The sequence below is a fragment of the Schistocerca serialis genome, chromosome 9, assembly GCF_023864345.2.
Source record: "Schistocerca serialis cubense isolate TAMUIC-IGC-003099 chromosome 9, iqSchSeri2.2, whole genome shotgun sequence".
NCBI lineage: Eukaryota > Metazoa > Arthropoda > Insecta > Orthoptera > Acrididae > Schistocerca > Schistocerca serialis.
Window position 1 is genome coordinate 52,812,061 of NC_064646.1, and position 21,174 is coordinate 52,833,234.

Below are 21,174 nucleotides of genomic sequence, written 5' to 3' on the forward strand. Positions count from 1 at the left end.
GGTTAACTCCAGTGCTATAACTCGGAAACGGCGCAACGAATCGAATTTTTTTTACAATTATTTCTCAGCACGCACTCCCCCCCCCCCCCCCCCCCCCCACTTACAAGCTTTTCAGACAGTTTCTGACCACTTTACTTTTTCGTGTCCGGAAACTAGATGTCACTGGTATTTCCTAATAGCACTGACGAACAAATATGTGGTTCTCCATTCTGGTATAAGACCACCAGACGAACGTACTGATTTCATCTCGTTTCATGTCAGTGAATTTAGTACGCTGCATCCCTTAGAAAACAAATGACCTACATGGGAGTAGCAAGGCTAAAGGCCGAGATGTGTCCAGAAAAGAAAACGACACAGCATTACGACGTTTAATAACGCACTTGAATTTACAAACAGTTAATGGCACACAATGTGAAAAAATATTTATTCCACTTGTCAGAACAACAAACACATGCTATAATTAAGTAACATTCCGCTCTTGTTAAAAGAATATAAGCTAACACATCATTTAACAAGTTCGTATTTAATGATGAGACTAAATATTCAGCAAATATACATAACATGTTAAAATACTTGGTTGTCACCATTAACTTCGAAAGGAGACTGTAAGACTCGCATTTCTCATTTCACTCTTGTGTCTCTTTGGTTTTGTCCCAACTAATGCCCACGTTGGCCGACTTTCGGTGGTCTCTGCCAGCTTTGTTAGTAATCCACGTTTGCTGTCCGTACATACACACTTCTCGCAGCAGTCCACCTCTCGCTTTTTCACACACTCACAGCCACATTTGTGTTTCGAAGCACAGTAAAGCGACGACGTTTCAGCTAGATCTTAACTTACGGTAAGATTGCTCTCTCTTCCATTGCTTACTTCTGAGAAATGCTAAATAAAATTAGTCCCACACACTGCCCAATGTATGAACTGAACTGTCTGTCTCCTTACCAGCTATTACTCTGACAACACGAAGTGGTTACTGGCCGTAGATCTTTGCGATCTTGTGCAGTGTTTAGAGTGACTATCAGTATGTCCGTTGCGGTCAGCAGGAGTACTGGTCCAGTAAATTAACGTCACATCAGTGATTCTTTCAACAGATACGACTAACTGTGAAAAGTATGAAGAGCCCTGATGCATCTTACAGATGCAACCGCACTAGACTTTTATGGTAATTCAATTCTAGGGCCTAGATGGCCCTTCACACAACTGCGTCATCACTGAACGCATCTCTGGTTATCAGCTGGATAGCTACTTCCAGTAATGCAATGTTTCGAAGTCTTGCTTAAACTTCAGCCCCAGGTGAGAGAGAATGCCTGATTACAACCTGAAAATCTCCTCTTGTTTCGACAAGTGCACGCCTGTGGCTTCACCGCAGATATTCTTCAGCCTAAGATGCAGCTGCAGTGAGTGTGAGCTCCGGCCGTCGACGTGGGGCAGAGGACGCCGCCCTGCCCTGCCTCCACGCGTGCAGTGAGGTCGCAGAGTGGCCGCGCTACCTCCTCTTGCCGGGGTCAGTGGGCGGCGGCAGCCAGTCCTGCTTGATCATGTCGGCGGCCTTCTCGGCGATCATGATGACGGGCGCGTTGGTGTTGCCGCTGGCGATGGTCGGCATGACGGAGGCGTCGACGACGCGCAGCCCGCGCACCCCGTAGACGCGCAGGCGCGCGTCCACCACGGCCTCCGGGTCGGAGGCGGGCCCCATCTTGCAGGTGCCCACCGGGTGGTAGATGGTCATCGAGATGGTCCGCACGGCGCACTCCCAGTACGCGTCCGATGCGAACCTGGCGCAGCAGAACACGGCGTCACAGTGTGTTGTTTCGGGCAGCGTGATAGTGGTAGATCTAGCACTCAAAAGTTTCTTCCTTCCCTCGTCGGACCGTACGTCGCCCGAAGCGAAACCCTGCTCGCGGCCGCGGCCAGAAGCCGATACCCACACCAGCGGTAGGCGTGCTGCAGCATACGCTACCCAGTATGTTCAAATACGCCGCGCATAAAAGCGGGATTCCTTCGGGGCTCGTACCTCGGGTTCTGTTGGTGATAAATAGATAGGGTCGTGTTTTGGACAGCCACCTGGGCCGTATACCCTACAGAAGACTCGTCTTAATGTTATTGTCCCACAGTACACGGTCAGTATGTATATTATACATTTCCTCCTGCTTAGGCAACTGGGGAAATCTTTTGGTTGTGTGTACATTCGATGTTGTCTACTGTGGTTGTTAAGGGGCCTACTGAGGCACCATTGGTTCAAAAGTTCATTTTGCAATTTCTTCGCATAAAAACCGAGCCATGGGTTCCACGAGGGCTACGCACAGCAAATGGCTGAAATTTTTGCAATATATTCCTAAGATTACAATCTCGAACAATCTTGAATTTTCTTGTATCCGTTTCCGAGATACAGAGGTTCAAAGTTTTCCTACTTCTACACGTAAAATACGCACGGAAAATACGGTTGGGCTGAAAACATAGTTGATAAAGTGATGTAGGACGGAAAATATGCTGTAAAGTGCCTCCGTTATGATTAGAAGGGTCTGGGCACCCAATGTCGTAGAACTGGAGCACATGAAAAATATTTGTGTACGTAAAATCCTGTCTTAAGTATAAAACTGGTTTTTCTGTATTTGAGTTTCACGTAACTAAACTATCAAAATTTTACTGACTCATAAAGTACTTTTCATACGAGTGACATGCCCTGCTTTTGCAGAGTAAATAAGACAACCAGCCGAAAAATGTTGCTATCTCAGCACCGTAAAGACGAATGTGGTCTTATTTAAAAGACTCAGACTGAAAACTTCTCAATTTTACCTTCCTCAGCATCTTTAAAAAATTTTCCAAAAATTTTGGCTTACGAACATATCCGCCCTTTTTATTCTGAGAGGGAAGGGTTGGGGTTAGGGTTGGGTTGGGTTGTTTGGGGAAGGAGACCAGACAGCGAGGTCATCGGTCTCATCGGATTAGGGAAGGACGAGGAAGGAAGTCGGCCGTTCCCTTTCAAAGGAACCATCCCGGCATTTGCGTGGAGCGATTTAGGGAAATCATGGAAAACCTAAATCAGGATGGCCGGACGCTGGATTGAACAGTCGTCCTCCCGAATTCGAGTCCAGAGTGCTAGCCACTGCGCCACCTCGCTTGTTGAGAGGGAAGGAGGCAGTGGCAGTGGGAAAGAGAAGGAGATAGTTGTGACATAGAAAGAGCGAAGGAGACAATAGAAGTGTGAGAGGAACATGAGGACACAGTGGCAGTGAAACGTAGTTGAGAGTGACAGAACAGTGCTAGGAAAAACGTGAAGGAGACAGTGCCAGTGGAAGAGAAATAAAGGTAAGAAGAAACTGGAAGTGCGCGAAGAGCCACTGACAATGAGAGAGAGAATCTATGACAAGAAGAGAGAGATAGTGACCCTGTGAGAAGAGACAGCAACAGTCGGAAAGAACCAGGGAGATAGTAGTAGTAAGAGAGAGCAAGGAGGAGGCAGTTATGGTGATACGATACTTCAGTAGTAGTAGAAGGACTGAACGACGGAGGCTGTGGCTGTGAAACAAGTGACAATGACGATTAGACACAAAGAGCTAATGATGATGAGCTGGGTTGAACGAGTGAGAGAGAATGGGAAATTGAGAGTCGAGCGACTTATAGTGATGGACTAGTGGGTGTGAGCTAGATACAGTCAGGGGAACTTGTGGGAGAGTGAGGTGAGCATCATGTTAGAAGGACTGCAAATATGTCCACTTGCCAAAGTTAATGGGAAAATTTTTAAAGATGTGAAAGATGGTAGAACAAGGCAACTGGTGTCACACTTTTTAGTCAGTGTCTTTTAAAAATAAGCATATTGACATTTTTGTGCTACAATAGGAGCATTTTTCCTCTAGCAGTTCTGTATTTGGACAACATTTGTGAGAATTTATGGTTCATATGTCACCCTACCACTCAAGGACGTCTACAAGTTACTGCCTTGTATCTTGAGGATTTTAACTACGTACACTGCAAAGACTGATCACTGCTGCTCTCTGCTGGCTGATTTAGATACTACGTGCGGCAGCCATGGAATTGCTGTGTTGTAGGCATTTTGTACTGAATAGTAACGCGTCCTTTTAACATGAAAACTTTCTGTTATTTGTACTCACAGGATAAGCAGCTGTGAATGATAGTTTGTAAGCATTAGAACAGCAATGTATCTCAGGTGATTTGTAGCATAACAACCATCGTTCTTAATTAGACAGGTAAACAATAATTCTTAGTGATGTAAAAAATTGCCACTTGAAACACAGCAATGGACCATATCCCCGTTGCTATTAACTCCATATACTGTATAGTACACCACTCCGGTCGTGTCTCAGTTACAGACAGTAATATGGTCGACAGCAGCAGTGATGATGATCCCAGTGACGTATCACATGTTAACGAAGTGGAGGACGTGCTTGTAGCGACTGACCTAAGAAGGGGACATTATGCAACTGAAACAGGTGATATTGAAAAAGACTGTTATGAAGAAAACCGACCTGAGATTGGAACGCAAGTGACAAGTGACAAAATGTGAGCCTTCCGACAAACAAACAGAACGTTTGTGCATATACGAATTAGTCAGTATACAATATATGACAGCCCTCTATGACAATGTCATCAAAAGAAGTATATGTTCGGTGAAAGCGTTAACGTGTCATTGTGTAAAGTCAGTGTGCTGTAAATAAGACTTGAAAGTTTCGTAAGTAATAAATAAATAAATCTGAGGGAAACACTGTGGAATATACTTACACAATAATCCAACAATGTTTCTGTGTGTAAAATACAGGTTGGGCTATAGGGGGCACTTCGACAAAGAACTATGTGGGACCAATAATTTTGTTATGAATGCAATTTAAATCAGACAGAGAAATACAGAAAATGATTATAATCGAAAAGGACGTATTTAATGTATGAATAAATATATTGCGGCTAACGTAGGACCTTATAGTGTCAAAGACGCCTAATTGAACAAAAAGTTTTCCCAAGTAACCATAGTTCGGGTATGGATCGCTGTGGAGCGCCGGCCATAAAACGACAGCCAGTCAGCGACCAGTCGGCGGAAGTGTGATCAATAAGAGAATACGTACGAGTGCGTCATTTTTAATTTAAGACGTCGCCAGAGCCCTTCCTGTCTCCACCGCCTTACCTCCCAGAACGGAGGTGTACTCAGACTGTCTTGGTGTGGCGCGATACACATTAAAGCGTGCGAAGGTTTTCGAAATGTTTGCGAATAGTCTAACTGAGGTGGGACCTCGTTAGCAGCCCAATAATCACCTGGTCGGACGTGGGAAACCGCCTAAAAACCACACCTGGCTGGCCGGAACATCGACCCTCGTCGTTAATCAGTCGGGTGGATTGTATCAGGGGCCGGCGCACCTACCCGTCGTGGAAGCGGCGCTTTAACGTGATGGCTGTCCGGGAGGTTCAGGAATCTGGAGAATTTACAGTAAGAAATGTGATTTGAGAAAATAAGAAATTGCGGTTTTCATTTTCACCATTGTTTTACCTGACATTTAATGATCTACTGGATTTGTTGGAATAAAGGCTGACTCATCTTCTCTCTACATTAGCCGAAATGGAAACAAGTGACCTTCAGATTGCACTATTAAAAACTTTCTTCATTAACGTAATTACGGTAGGCTTAACGTAATTAATTTAATGTCAGGTTTTACCCACTAAACATAAAAAAATCGCGTCTAGTGTAATCAGCTGTTGATAGAAGTTTAGAGATTGCCAAGCTTTGAACATTGAGAGCAAAGAAAAGCAAAGCTCCGCGTTGTGGCCCTGAAGGGCGAAGTGGGACGAAGCGAGCGTCAGCGCATCCTCCGGCAATGCCATCATTCCGCTGCGGTATGGAGGGTCAACGCGTCAAAACACTGCACTGCCGGCGGTAGTCGCCTTTCTTGACCTCGGACCCGCTACTTCTGATTCAAGTAGCTCCTCTGTCGGTATCACGAAGTAGACTGCACCCCGTTGCAGCCCCCACCAAGGGAAATCGGCGGCAGCATCAGGAATGGAACCCTCCCCCCCCCCCCCCCTCTCTGTATAGCACCCAGGCTCGCTGACCACTGAGCTGCGGTCTTCTGACTGTTCAGCGGAAACCAATATGTTGAGCTGCTTAATCAGCAAATGCGTTCCTCAAGACAGGAGGTATTAGCAGGGGCACACTTCCGTGTGTTCATCGGTGACTCGCTTTGGTCGTCTGGTCGTTGCTCTATATCGATGATTTCCGACCCATAGCTATACGGGAAACGCAGTTTGATTCGACGTTACTGCCTCCAGACCTTAATAACACACAGTTTTTCTGCAGTATATCAGTTAAACACACACTGCATATAATTACACCCAAATTTATTGCCTAAGTTTCTCAGATCATCTGGCGATACTAGCAGACGACAAGAAGACGGCACTTACAAAGAGACTCTCAATCAAAAGAGCTGGCCTCCAGGTATTCTTCCAAAATCTGAGTAATCTTGGATCTGCTGAGAAAAACTATTTAGGCGAAATCCATGTGGGAAGAGAGCGGCGGGAAGAACAGCACAGAAAATTCGAATGCAAAAACTTACGAGAGCTTATTATAAAATCTGCAACATCTGTAACAAGAAATTAATGTTCGTATTCACGAAAATCAGGCGCTATAACACAGTTATCAAGCCAGACGCCTTGCACGCTGGCGGAAAGCTTACACTCCACACAAAAGGTGATCAGGAAGATATCCTAAAAGAAGAACGCAAAATTCTAAGAAATATACTCTGTCCAAAAAGAAAGGAAGATGGATAAACAGAACAATCCGGTACAACAACCGATAAACTACAGAAACTCGCGGCAGGCATAGAGAAAGACTAAAATTTTATGGGCATATCGACTGACTTCCATCAACAGCACACACTAACAAAATTGCGAGGAACATACAACAACTCAAAACCATACCCTGGATCCAGCAGGTCAAAAGAGAATGAGTAAATGCTCATGTAAGTCGACTAGACATTTTCAGCGGAAACTTGTACAGATAAAAAGTTTGCGGATGGGAAGTACTGCTAGAGAATTGAGCTATCAGCAGACCAGGGACAAAGTGGACCGAAGAAAGAACGCGAATCCACAGAGAAGAAGATGACAGGTGCTCGGAAGCGGCGAAGACTGCAACAAAATAGGTTTGCGTTCTGGTAGATATACGTACAAGGTGCTCAGAAACATCCTGAAAAGCTTGTGTGGGTTTTGCAGGATCGGTTGTGCTCAAAAAGTAATTGTTAAGAAAAAATTCTATACGTTGCGCCGTTTCAGAATTATTTATCATTGAAGTTAGCCAATCAGATCGTCGTGTGCGCAAATTCAAGCAGCCTGCCAGACACGGTGTCGCCAAATGTGTTCTTCACTTTCTTCCTTCAAACCGAAGAAACGTAAAATTTTGCTTACATAGCTTAAATTGGTCACGCCTAAAAAAGGCACATTTTATCTAGCACTACCAGATGTTAGCCCTTGCAAGTGCTCGAACTTTCGCGCGCAACGACCATGCTGGCTAAGTTGTTTCTGACTACCCTATATATATATCTGTACATTGAGCAAGCAGTAAACGAAACAAAAGAAAAATTCGGAGTAGGAATTAAAATACACGGAGAAGAAATGAAAACTTTGAGGTTAGCCGATGACATTGTAATTCTGTCAGAGACAGCAAAGAACCTAGAAGAGCAGTTGAACGGAATGGACAGTGGAAAGGAGGATATAAGTTGAACATCAACTAAAGCAAAACGAGAATAATGGAATGTAGTCGAATTAAATCGGGTGATGCTGCCGAAATTAGATTAGGAAATGAGACACTTAAAGTAGTAAAGGAGTTTAGCTATTTGGGAAGCAAAATAACTGATGATGGTCGAAGTAGAGAGGATATAAAATGTAGACTTGCAATGGCAAGGAAAGCGTTTCTGAAGAAGAGAAATTTGTTAACATCGAGTATAGATTTAAGTGTCAGGAAGTCATTTCTGAAAGTATTTGTATATAGTGTAGCCATGTGTGGAAGTGAAATGTGGACGATAAGTAGTTTAGACACGAAGAGAAGCTTTCGAAATGTGCTGCTAGAGAAGAATGCTGAAGATTAGATGGGTAGATGACATAACTAATGAGGAGGTATTGACTAGGATTGGGGAGAAGAGAAGTATGTGGCACAACTTGACTAGAAGATGGGATCGGTTGGTAGGGCATATTGTGAGGCATCAAGGGATCACCAATTTAGTATTGGAGGGCTGCGTGGAAGGTAAAAGTCGTAGAGGGAGACCAAGAGATGAATACACTAAGCAGATTCAGAAGGATGTAGGTTGCAGTAGGTACTGAGAGATGAAGAAGCTTGCACAGGATAGAGTAGCATGGAGAGCTGCATCAAACCAGTCTCTGAAGACCGCAACAACATATATATATATATCGTGGGTGTGAGTAATCGCTGGAGGCAGAGAGCTATCGAGACGAGCGAGCGGCGTGTCCAGTAAGCAGCGAGCAGCGGACGTACTCGTGGTGTCGGCAGTTGGGCAGCGGCAGCGCGTGGAGGCGCGCGCCGTAGCGGCGGAAGGCGGGCGCCAGGCCGGTGCGCACGGCCATCTTGACGCCCTCGACGAGCGTCGCGACGTCGTGCGGGTCGGCGAAGTAGTTGGCGTCGATGAGCGGGTAGTGGCGCGGGTCGGCGGAGCGCAGGCGCACCCGGCCGCGCGACCGCGGCCGCAGCAGCAGCGGCAGGATGCTGAAGGCGTCGCGGTTCGCGATCGGCCGGTACACCGCGTCGTAGACGCGCTCCGTGAGCCCCAGCACCTGCCGGCACGGCGCACGCAGTCGCTGGGACACAGTCGAGGCAAGCGTAGGCGCAGGGGTTGCGCCGTCTTCCAGAAAGCACAAAAAGTTCACACGGCTCTGAGCACTATGGGACTTAACGTCTGAGGTCATCAGTCCCCTAGAACTTAGAACTACTTAAACTTAATTAACCTAAGGACGTCACACACATCCATGCCCGAGGCCGGATTCGAACCTGCGACCGGAGCGGTCGCGCGGTTCCAACCTGTAGCGCCTAGAACCGCTCGGCCACCACGGCCGGCCTCAGAAACCACACGTAGCCTACTTGTCGCCCTGCTCCTGCCAGCGCAGTGCCACACGTTTACCATACCAGTGTGGACGACATGTGATGCTGTAATGCGATACGAAATGGCGAGAACAGCTATAAGATACAGAAAGTAAATTTTTCGGTCTGCAGACGGAAGTTTTTAATTTCCAAATTACCTGTTTCGGTCAGTGTCGGCATCGTAAAATCGTATGTCGTAACAGCAGAGTAACCTGCCCCAAAGGAACTGTCAGTTCACTATGATGTACTGAAGAGTCCATGACAGTGAACTGACAGTTACTGTATAACAGGTTACTCTGTAACTACGACACATGATTTTGCGATGGCCGACATTGACAGAAACCGATAATTTGGAAATAAAAAGCGGCGATCTGCAGATTGAAAATTTTACATAAATCAAGATGGTGGGTAACCCCATTCTAACTAACTGTCCAATTTTGACAACGATACAGAAATATCCCACAGTCCCTACGACATACTTCTACAGGAGACTCAGCAGATCGTGTGACGTACGAACACATCAAAGGGACTGCTAACCGAAGGAGCTCTGTTCGATTCCCGGCGACGTCGGCGATTTTCTCAACTCGGAGACTGTTTTGTGTTGTCCTTAGGTTCGTATCGTCGTTATTGACGTTCCACATATGAGATGGCTGTAAGAGCACATACCGAAAGCTACCAAATTAAAAATATATACGTATAAAAAAAACACATCAAAAGTATAACCATGCTTCCACCGGGCTGTAAGCATTACTGCAAAATTAAAAGTTTCTTGATACTATGCTGTTATGTGTTATGAAATGTGTGGAACTGGTCATATTGCCCCCTTTTAATCATCTTTCCAGGAAAAGGCAATTTGGTCGCTAGGAATATGACAAAACTCTATCATCTGGTGAGCAAGATATATGAGACAGGCGAAATACCATCTGGCTTCAAGAAGAATATAATGATTCCAATCCCAAAGCAGGTGTCGACAGGTGCGAAAATTAGCCAACTATCACTTTAATAAGTCATGGCTGCAAAATATTAACACCAATTCTTTACAGACGAATGAAAAAACTGGTAGAAACCGAACTTGGGGAAGATCAGTTTCCATTCCGTAGAAATGTTGGAAAATTTGAGGCAATACTGACCCTACGACTTATCTTAGAAGGTAGACTAAGGAAAGGCAAACCTACGTTTCTAGCATTTGTAGACATAGAGAAAGCTTTTGACAATGTTGACTGGAATACTCTCTTTCAAATTCTGAAGGTGGCAGGGGTAAAATACACTCCTGGAAATGGAAAAAAGAACACATTGACACCGGTGTGTCAGACCCACCCTACTTGCTCCGGACACTGCGAGAGGGCTGTACAGGCAATGATCACACTTTTACAAATCTTTAACATATTGCAGCGTGTCAGCAACTGTGAAATGTACAGCAAATAAACAATTTTTTTTTTCAGCCTTCAGTTGCAAGGTAATTTTAATCGTTTACCTAGGTTTCGATTCCAGTAATGGAATCTTCTTCAGAACCTATAAATTAAACCACATACGGACATATATTACTCACTAAAATGCATTATCTGTCTAATGATTGAATATTAAAGAAATTGTGATACTTACAAAAAATTAAATTATTTTGTGAGCCAAACCTGGCCATGTCACAGAGTAAAAATTAAAACATTAAAGACGCATAATCATAAAATTATGTCAGTCAAAATTAAAACCATTAAGGCGAATGTAGACGGAGCTACGCCGGCCAAAAATCAGGACGACACGTAAGCGGCTCGAAAACTAGGCGTTGTGAGCAGTTACGCGACGAGGCTCGGCCGCGGCCAAGCGCATGCGCAAGCGCAAGCGCAGGGGCGAGAGACAAACTGTCTCAAAATTACTTAGAACAAATATACATATAAAAAATGTGACTAAAGCCGTCTTACAATTGGACAAACCTATCTATTGGTATAGCAACATTAAACAATTTACCTGAGAACAAACTACAAAGCCAAGGTATAATTTTTTTTTTTTTTTTTTTTTTTTTTTTTTTTCCAATATTATAGTAAGCGGGCGTAGCCCCGCTACAGTAACTAAAATTAGTGTCAAAACCATGCGTGCTAAGCCTAAAATGTCTTTAACATAAAAACGCCTTAGCAACTATGTATCATTACCAGGCATATAACGAAATACAAAGACACACATGTACAATCGCATATATAATACAGGGACAAAAACAGATAGGGAAACAGCATCGGCCATTCGAGGCGGACTGTTGGTTAACTCCACTGGAGTAAAGGTTGAAATCCTTCGAAATAACTTCTATTTTTTAATTGCAGCTGATCATTAAGTAAGTTGTCTCTATCAATACTAAGATGTTTAAAAATTTGCAATTCTTCGAGGGTGTCTAGCCTACATCCCTTTACTTCATTATGCAACAGCTCTGCGTCTTTTAGAGGCTTGGGAGCATGCGCCTTTTGGACCAGATGTTCAGCAAATGTAGAGCCTCGAGTTCCATCACCGCTTTTTGTCGGCAGATGCTCTTTAAACCTAACAGACAGGGCCCTTCCTGTCTGGCCAATGTAATAAGAAGGACATTCAGCACACGTGATTTTATACACACCTGACAGCGATGATTTATCATTACCTTTATCCAGGGAATGAACTAAGTTCTTTTTGAGGTTGTTGGTGGTAGAGTATGAAACTTTACACCCTAGGTTTTTTAATAAACGACCTACCTTATAGGATATGTTACCTATAAAGGGAACTGATATGTATTTCGTTGCCTGGTGTTGATTGTGAGTGTCTGAACTGGAAAGGGTGGTAGTCTTCTTTCGAGTTTTTTTATTGAACAACTGTCTCACTATACTGGGATTATATCCATTATTCTGAGCGATGTTTTCGAGGACTTTTAATTCGTTCTGTAAGTTGACTGGCGAAAGTGGAATGGAAAGAGCTCGATGGATACTCGAGTGAAAAAAGGCCACTTTTTGGGCCTGAGGATGGGTGGAATCAGCTGGGATGATGATGTCGGAATAGGTTGCTTTCCGAAAAATTTTGAACTCTATTTTGTTGCCACTTTCAATAACCTACATGAAAAAATCAGTTTCACGCAAGAAAATCAGACAGCTGATAGGACCTTAGACTATCTCGATCTGACTCTATCCATTATTGGCAACAAAATAGAGTTCAAAATTTTTCGGAAAGCAACCTATTCCGACATCATCATCCCAGCTGATTCCACCCATCCTCAGGCCCAAAAAATGGCCTTTTTTCACTCGAGTATCCATCGAGCTCTTTCCATTCCACTTTCGCCAGTCAACTTACAGAACGAATTAAAAGTCCTCGAAAACATCGCTCAGAATAATGGATATAATCCCAGTATAGTGAGACAGTTGTTCAATAAAAAAACTCGAAAGAAGACTACCACCCTTTCCAGTTCAGACACTCACAATCAACACCAGGCAACGAAATACATATCAGTTCCCTTTATAGGTAACATATCCTATAAGGTAGGTCGTTTATTAAAAAACCTAGGGTGTAAAGTTTCATACTCTACCACCAACAACCTCAAAAAGAACTTAGTTCATTCCCTGGATAAAGGTAATGATAAATCATCGCTGTCAGGTGTGTATAAAATCACGTGTGCTGAATGTCCTTCTTATTACATTGGCCAGACAGGAAGGGCCCTGTCTGTTAGGTTTAAAGAGCATCTGCCGACAAAAAGCGGTGATGGAACTCGAGGCTCTACATTTGCTGAACATCTGGTCCAAAAGGCGCATGCTCCCAAGCCTCTAAAAGACGCAGAGCTGTTGCATAATGAAGTAAAGGGATGTAGGCTAGACACCCTCGAAGAATTGCAAATTTTTAAACATCTTAGTATTGATAGAGACAACTTACTTAATGATCAGCTGCAATTAAAAAATAGAAGTTATTTCGAAGGATTTCAACCTTTACTCCAGTGGAGTTAACCAACAGTCCGCCTCGAATGGCCGATGCTGTTTCCCTATCTGTTTTTGTCCCTGTATTATATATGCGATTGTACATGTGTGTCTTTGTATTTCGTTATATGCCTGGTAATGATACATAGTTGCTAAGGCGTTTTTATGTTAAAGACATTTTAGGCTTAGCACGCATGGTTTTGACACTAATTTTAGTTACTGTAGCGGGGCTACGCCCGCTTACTATAATATTGGAAAAAAAAAAAAAAAAAAAAAAAAATTATACCTTGGCTTTGTAGTTTGTTCTCAGGTAAATTGTTTAATGTTGCTATACCAATAGATAGGTTTGTCCAATTGTAAGACGGCTTTAGTCACATTTTTTATATGTATATTTGTTCTAAGTAATTTTGAGACAGTTTGTCTCTCGCCCCTGCGCTTGCGCTTGCGCATGCGCTTGGCCGCGGCCGAGCCTCGTCGCGTAACTGCTCACAACGCCTAGTTTTCGAGCCGCTTACGTGTCGTCCTGATTTTTGGCCGGCGTAGCTCCGTCTACATTCGCCTTAATGGTTTTAATTTTGACTGACATAATTTTATGATTATGCGTCTTTAATGTTTTAATTTTTACTCTGTGACATGGCCAGGTTTGGCTCACAAAATAATTTAATTTTTTGTAAGTATCACAATTTCTTTAATATTCAATCATTAGACAGATAATGCATTTTAGTGAGTAATATATGTCCGTATGTGGTTTAATTTATAGGTTCTGAAGAAGATTCCATTACTGGAATCGAAACCTAGGTAAACGATTAAAATTACCTTGCAACTGAAGGCTGAAAAAAAATTGTTTATTTGCTGTACATTTCACAGTTGCTGACACGCTGCAATATGTTAAAGATTTGTAAATTTGTACCTGCCGAGGCAAGTAAAGCAGCTAACAGATATATGGGCATAGTGTATAAAATACTGAAAACAGGTATGGCAATATCTTTCATTAAGCAATGCAAGCTGTCAAATGTAGTACCTGATTTTGTAAAAGGCTATATTAATAACAAGGTTTGTAATAAGTCCCCTGGTCTTAAAAGGAAACTCGTACACCAGATTTTAAATGAAAGAAGTGCTGAGTTGTACTCCAAGAAAGACAGCCTGAATGAAGAAGCTTATGAACTGTATCTTGAACTTTCAAAAATTTTTAAGACTACCTATAATTTTCAAATTGATTGTTTTTGGATGCATATTAGTTTATGGTTAGCAAACCGTAAAACCGAAATTAGTATTAGACATGAAAGAAAGCTAGCCAAATTATTAAAATGTGTTGAGGTTTCTGGCGTTCATAACACATGCAAAGGGGCGGCCGCCCTAACCCAGTTTTACGAACGCGTAGTGAATAAGACTAATATTTGTTTCTCCAAAGCTGAGAACGAGCTGTTATGTAAAGGTTTCAAGTTTAATGTACAACCTAAATGTACTTCTCAAAGTGTAGAAAATTTAATTGTCGACCTCAAAGTTGGACTTGATTGTTCTAAAATAGCAAAAAATGCGCAAACAAGAATAGCTTATGACGCCTGTAAAATCGTCCAAAAAGATTACTCTGTTCAAAATCCTGTTTCTACTGTACATCAAACGTTGAAGAGCATTAATCTTAAGCTTAAAAATAATGAAGCACTAATAACTAAGGCCGACAAAGGCAATTCCCTAATTATCGCCCACAAAAGCGAATACATCCGTAAAACGGAAATGTTTTTTGAGGAAAATGGCATCGTGCCAATCGAGGTGGACCCCACACCCGTGATCCAAAAAGAGATAAGGTCGGCTCTTAGCAGTACAAAAAAGTTAATCGGCGAGTTTTATAAAAAATGCCTTATAAACATGAATCCGAAACCACCTATTTTGAGAAGCCAGTTTAAGGTTCATAAAAATTCCCATCCTATCCGTCCGATCGTTGACAGTACCAAAAGTGCATACCACAAACTAGCTAGGTTCCTACATCGTAAATTGAAAGAGAATTTTGTGTTTGAAAAAAATTTCTCCGTCAAAAATTCGGTAGACGTGGCCAACAAACTTAAAACTTTAGCCTGTTCTGACATCACAAAACTCGTATCATTTGATATTAAAAATTTATACACTAATGTACCCGTTGAACAGACGATGGACATTATAGAAACCAATTTGCGACACTATAAAAAATTATCGGCCCCTGAGATCGATGAACTAATGGTTCTGTTGCGCACAACCCTCAAGTACAATTATTTCTCTTTCAATAATAAAATATATTCGCAACCCTGTGGTCTAGCGATGGGCAGCCCGTTAGCTGGTATCATGTCAGATATTTTTATAAACTCTATGGAGCAGATGTTTTTTCTGAATTATCCAGATTTGGCAAATAATTTAATATTCTATGCGAGATATGTAGATGACTTGCTGTTTGTGTTTGAAGGTTCCCATGAAGAGCTAGAACTGTTATTTACCACTTTCAATAACCTACATGAAAAAATCAGTTTCACGCAAGAAAATCAGACAGCTGATAGGACCTTAGACTATCTCGATCTGACTCTATCCATTATTGGCAACAAAATAGAGTTCAAAATTTTTCGGAAAGCAACCTATTCCGACATCATCATCCCAGCTGATTCCACCCATCCTCAGGCCCAAAAAATGGCCTTTTTTCACTCGAGTATCCATCGAGCTCTTTCCATTCCACTTTCGCCAGTCAACTTACAGAACGAATTAAAAGTCCTCGAAAACATCGCTCAGAATAATGGATATAATCCCAGTATAGTGAGACAGTTGTTCAATAAAAAAACTCGAAAGAAGACTACCACCCTTTCCAGTTCAGACACTCACAATCAACACCAGGCAACGAAATACATATCAGTTCCCTTTATAGGTAACATATCCTATAAGGTAGGTCGTTTATTAAAAAACCTAGGGTGTAAAGTTTCATACTCTACCACCAACAACCTCAAAAAGAACTTAGTTCATTCCCTGGATAAAGGTAATGATAAATCATCGCTGTCAGGTGTGTATAAAATCACGTGTGCTGAATGTCCTTCTTATTACATTGGCCAGACAGGAAGGGCCCTGTCTGTTAGGTTTAAAGAGCATCTGCCGACAAAAAGCGGTGATGGAACTCGAGGCTCTACATTTGCTGAACATCTGGTCCAAAAGGCGCATGCTCCCAAGCCTCTAAAAGACGCAGAGCTGTTGCATAATGAAGTAAAGGGATGTAGGCTAGACACCCTCGAAGAATTGCAAATTTTTAAACATCTTAGTATTGATAGAGACAACTTACTTAATGATCAGCTGCAATTAAAAAATAGAAGTTATTTCGAAGGATTTCAACCTTTACTCCAGTGGAGTTAACCAACAGTCCGCCTCGAATGGCCGATGCTGTTTCCCTATCTGTTTTTGTCCCTGTATTATATATGCGATTGTACATGTGTGTCTTTGTATTTCGTTATATGCCTGGTAATGATACATAGTTGCTAAGGCGTTTTTATGTTAAAGACATTTTAGGCTTAGCACGCATGGTTTTGACACTAATTTTAGTTACTGTAGCGGGGCTACGCCCGCTTACTATAATATTGGAAAAAAAAAAAAAAAAAAAAAAAAAAAATTATACCTTGGCTTTGTAGTTTGTTCTCAGGTAAATTGTTTAATGTTGCTATACCAATAGATAGGTTTGTCCAATTGTAAGACGGCTTTAGTCACATTTTTTATATGTATATTTGTTCTAAGTAATTTTGAGACAGTTTGTCTCTCGCCCCTGCGCTTGCGCTTGCGCATGCGCTTGGCCGCGGCCGAGCCTCGTCGCGTAACTGCTCACAACGCCTAGTTTTCGAGCCGCTTACGTGTCGTCCTGATTTTTGGCCGGCGTAGCTCCGTCTACATTCGCCTTAATGGTTTTAATTTTGACTGACATAATTTTATGATTATGCGTCTTTAATGTTTTAATTTTTACTCTGTGACATGGCCAGGTTTGGCTCACAAAATAATTTAATTTTTTGTAAGTATCACAATTTCTTTAATATTCAATCATTAGACAGATAATGCATTTTAGTGAGTAATATATGTCCGTATGTGGTTTAATTTATAGGTTCTGAAGAAGATTCCATTACTGGAATCGAAACCTAGGTAAACGATTAAAATTACCTTGCAACTGAAGGCTGAAAAAAAATTGTTTATTTGCTGAATGATCACACTCACGGAACAGCGGACACACCAGGAACCGCGGTGTTGGCCGTCGAATGGCGCTAGCTGCGCAGCATTTGTGCACCGCCGCCGTCAGTGTCAGCCAGTTTGCCGTGGCATACGGAGCTCTATCGCAGTCTTTAACACTGGTAGCATGCCGCGACAGCGTGGACGTGAACCGTATGTGCAGTTGACGGACTTTGAGCGAGGGCGTATAGTGGGCATGCGGGAGGCCGGGTGGACGTACCGCCGAATTGCTCAACACGTGGGGCGTGAGGTCTCCACAGTACATCGATGTTGTCGCCAGTGGTCGGCGGAAGGTGCACGTGCCCGTCGACCTGGGACCGGACCGCAGCGACGCACGGATGCACGCCAAGACCGTAGGATCCTACGCAATGCCGTAGGGGACCGCACCGCCACTTCCCAGCAAATTAGGGACACTGTTGCTCCTGGGGTATCGGCGAGGACCATTCGCAACCGTCTCCATGAAGCTGGGCTACGGTCCCGCACACCGTTAGGCCGTCTTCCGCTCACGCCCCAACATCGTGCAGCCCGCCTCCAGTGGTGTCGCGACAGGCGTGAATGGAGGGACGAATGGAGACGTGTCGTCTTCAGCGATGAGAGTCGCTTCTGCCTTGGTGCCAATGATGGTCGTATGCGTGTTTGGCGCCGTGCAGGTGAGCGCCACAATCAGGACTGCATACGACCGAGGCACACAGGGCCAACACCCGGCATCATGGTGTGGGGAGCGATCTCCTACACTGGCCGTACACCACTGGTGATCGTCGAGGGGACACTGAATAGTGCACGGTACATCCAAACCGTCATCGAACCCATCGTTCTACCATTCCTAGACCGGCAAGGGAACTTGCTGTTCCAACAGGACAATGCACGTCCGCATGTATCCCGTGCCACCGAACGTGCTCTAGAAGGTGTAAGTCAACTACCCTGGCCAGCAAGATCTCCGGATCTGTCCCCCATTGAGCATGTTTGGGACTGGATGAAGCGTCGTCTCACGCGGTCTGCACGTCCAGCACGAACGCTGGTCCAACTGAGGCGCCAGGTGGAAATGGCATGGCAAGCCGTTCCACAGGACTACATCCAGCATCTCTACGATCGTCTCCATGGGAGAATAGCAGCCCGCATTGCTGCGAAAGGTGGATATACACTGTACTAGTGCCGACATTGTGCATGCTCTGTTGCCTGTGTCTATGTGCCTGTGGTTCTGTCAGTGTGATCATGTGATGTATCTGACTCCAGGAATGTGTCAATAAAGTTTCCCCTTCCTGGGACAATGAATTCACGGTGTTCTTATTTCAATTTCCAGGAGTGTACACGTAGCGAAAGGCTATTTACAATTTGTACAGAAACCAGATGGCAGTTAGAAGATCGAGGGGCATGAAACGGAAGCAGTGATTGCGAAATTTTCTTACAGTGACTGTATAGCATGGAGGACGTCGTAAATGTCCTCTGTCATGTAAATGTTGGAATCTACAATAATCTTATAAGGGAACTAAGATCTTGAAACAAGTGTCACAAACCCTACTGACGCAGGCACAGTTGTAGCAGAGTCCCAGTAAACTAACTTGGCACAGTGTGGCGTTACCTTCCGTACTCTGGCGCCGCCGTCCGAGTTGATGGAGGCGGGCGCGAAGTGGAACTGGATGTCCGGCCAGTCGGCGGAGGCGTTGGCCAGCGGCGTCTTGACGAACGCGATGGCCTCCAGGCCGCCCAGCGTGGTCATGGGCCCGCGCTCGTTCAGCACGTAGTTCATGGTCACCGGCACCGCCTGCCGGCACACACAGCACCGCACGTCGCGTCACACAGCGGCCTCACAGCGCACTCTCCAAACAGTCATCTCGCTCACAGTAAAAACAAGAGCGTGCTCAGTGTCATAGGGAGGACCACAGAGGAAGAGAAGTGATTATACTGGGATGATTCAGCTGCCCCACCGATTCGTTTTATGTAACTGGCACTGTCTGTATCAGGAACGGTATCCAGTCAGGCGACAGCCGTGTAGTCTACATAATCCCTCGCAGACTTTATGGCGACTCTTAGCAAACGGAATCGTACTGTAAAACACAGGTGAGGACTGGCCATGAGTTACACGGTGTTTGTTGGACCAAGCTATACTTTTCTTGTGCCATACTTATCCAAGTGTGTTCAGTCTTTCGTGTGCGATTTGCGGAGTACTCATACAGGGTTTGGATGTCTCTGTAAGTTTATTCCATATATAGTACTTAATCTTTCGTAAATGGTTTACAAACGTTGCCTTATGAAGTGTGTTTCACCATTAGAAACTACGAAATAAAGAGGAGATATCAGAATGGGAAGCGTGGAAGTAACAGCTTTCCAGTGTATACCCTCTGAACAATTTACGAAAGATTAAGCACTATAAATGGAATAAACTCACAGAGACGTCCACAACCTCTATATCTGCGCCAATAATTACACCAAGAAACATTCGAGACATTTCAATAAGTGTGACAGAAGTAAGGTATATCTTGATACAAAAATACTGTGTAACTCGTCGCTGATTCTCACTTGAGTTGTTTTTTTTTTTTTTTTTTTTCATTGTGATTCCGTTTGCTAGCAATCGATCAGAGCTCTGAGAGGGAACTTGTATCGATTACATGGCGGTCGCCTATCTCGGTACTGTTCCTCATACAGACATAGTGCGGGGTGCTTAAAGCAAATCGGTAGGGGAGCTGAAAAGCCCTATGTATACAGTGTTTGACCTGAAAACAAAAGAGGTTCTGGTGCTGTAACATTTCAGGGGTTCTTTTGAAATTTAGACTTCTTAACATGTTGTTTTAACGCTTTTCTCAGCATTTTAAAAGTGTGCATACAAAATTTTTTTTTTCAGCCACAGTAGAAGTTCTGTCGTTCCACATCTCAAAATCTGCTGTTGTGATTTTTTTCCGTCAAGGGTACTCGTATTGCGTGCCGTCACAAACCAAGCATATTATATATAACTAGTAGCCAATTGCAGTGTACAGTTAATAGACAACTTATATTGTATTCACTTAGTGCTTACTCAAGATCAAGTGGGTACGTAACACAACGACACACATAAAAGTAAATACTAAGACACAACCATATAATTGCAAGTAGTGTAAATACGAAAATAACATAACTCTGCTGACAGGAAAACAGTACGTTTCTCATACCAAAATACGCATTATTAAATACGAATAGGTGAAACATGTTTGTTTGAAAACATAAATATTTAGTTTCAAAAGACGGTTAAAATTTCTTATTATTGATAAAAACAATTGGGTTACAACTGAGAAGGAATAGCTACAAATATTAACACTACATAAAAGCTCAATAATTACATAGATTATCTCTAACTTTTATTGATCTACGCATTGTACTGGTGTGTCTATTTGTGAACTTCGTGCAGCATTTGAGGCGTATGATAGTTGACAAAAATCTGAGAGTGCTATTATTTTATAGTGTATTCTGCTCCTAAGACACTTTAGTCTCAAAATCTGGCCGTAGGCACTAAAAAGAACATGTACCTCATTTCTTCGTAACAGTAAAAAGCCACTTTTACGCAGACTCGATCCAACGCGTCGCATCCTTGTTGTAGTTACCTCATGTCATCAAAGACAGTCGCTGTATCCATATATATAACAGGCGCCATGCTGCTGTCCTGTTTCATACCGGAGAGGAGGCGCGTTACATACAGGTGGGCAGTGAGGCGGAAAACGTCTAAAAGCCACCCATCTTTCTCGCCGCACGGTATCTTGTCAAGCCAGTTCCTTAATATTTCCGGCCTGGATTCTAACCTATCAAAGCAAGCAGCTCACTCGTAAGGAAATGGTAAAAAATAAATTTGGTTAATGTTTCATCAAATATGCAATCACTGCTGGCATAAATAAGAGGCAATGTACTCATTGCCAACTCTCATAAATTGTCACTGTGAAACTTCCGATGTACAGGTCTCTGTCAAATGGGCAGTCAAAGATAGTAATTAAGTTGTG

The 21,174-nt window shown here is 43.3% G+C and overlaps 1 protein-coding gene across 1 annotated transcript in view; it reads right to left on the reverse strand.

Annotated features, from left to right (window-relative positions):
* Positions 1-440: 440 nt before the first annotated feature.
* LOC126418915 (glucose dehydrogenase [FAD, quinone]-like) overlaps positions 441-21,174 on the reverse strand; it is a 162,315-nt gene continuing 141,581 nt past the window's right edge. Inside the window, exons 7-9 of the mRNA XM_050085940.1 lie at positions 18,792-18,974; positions 8,487-8,782; positions 441-1,773 (exon numbers count right to left, since the gene is read on the reverse strand). Coding sequence (XP_049941897.1) covers positions 1,485-1,773; positions 8,487-8,782; positions 18,792-18,974 — 768 coding nt within the window. The 3' untranslated portion in view covers positions 441-1,484. The remainder of the gene's footprint in view (positions 1,774-8,486; positions 8,783-18,791; positions 18,975-21,174) is intronic.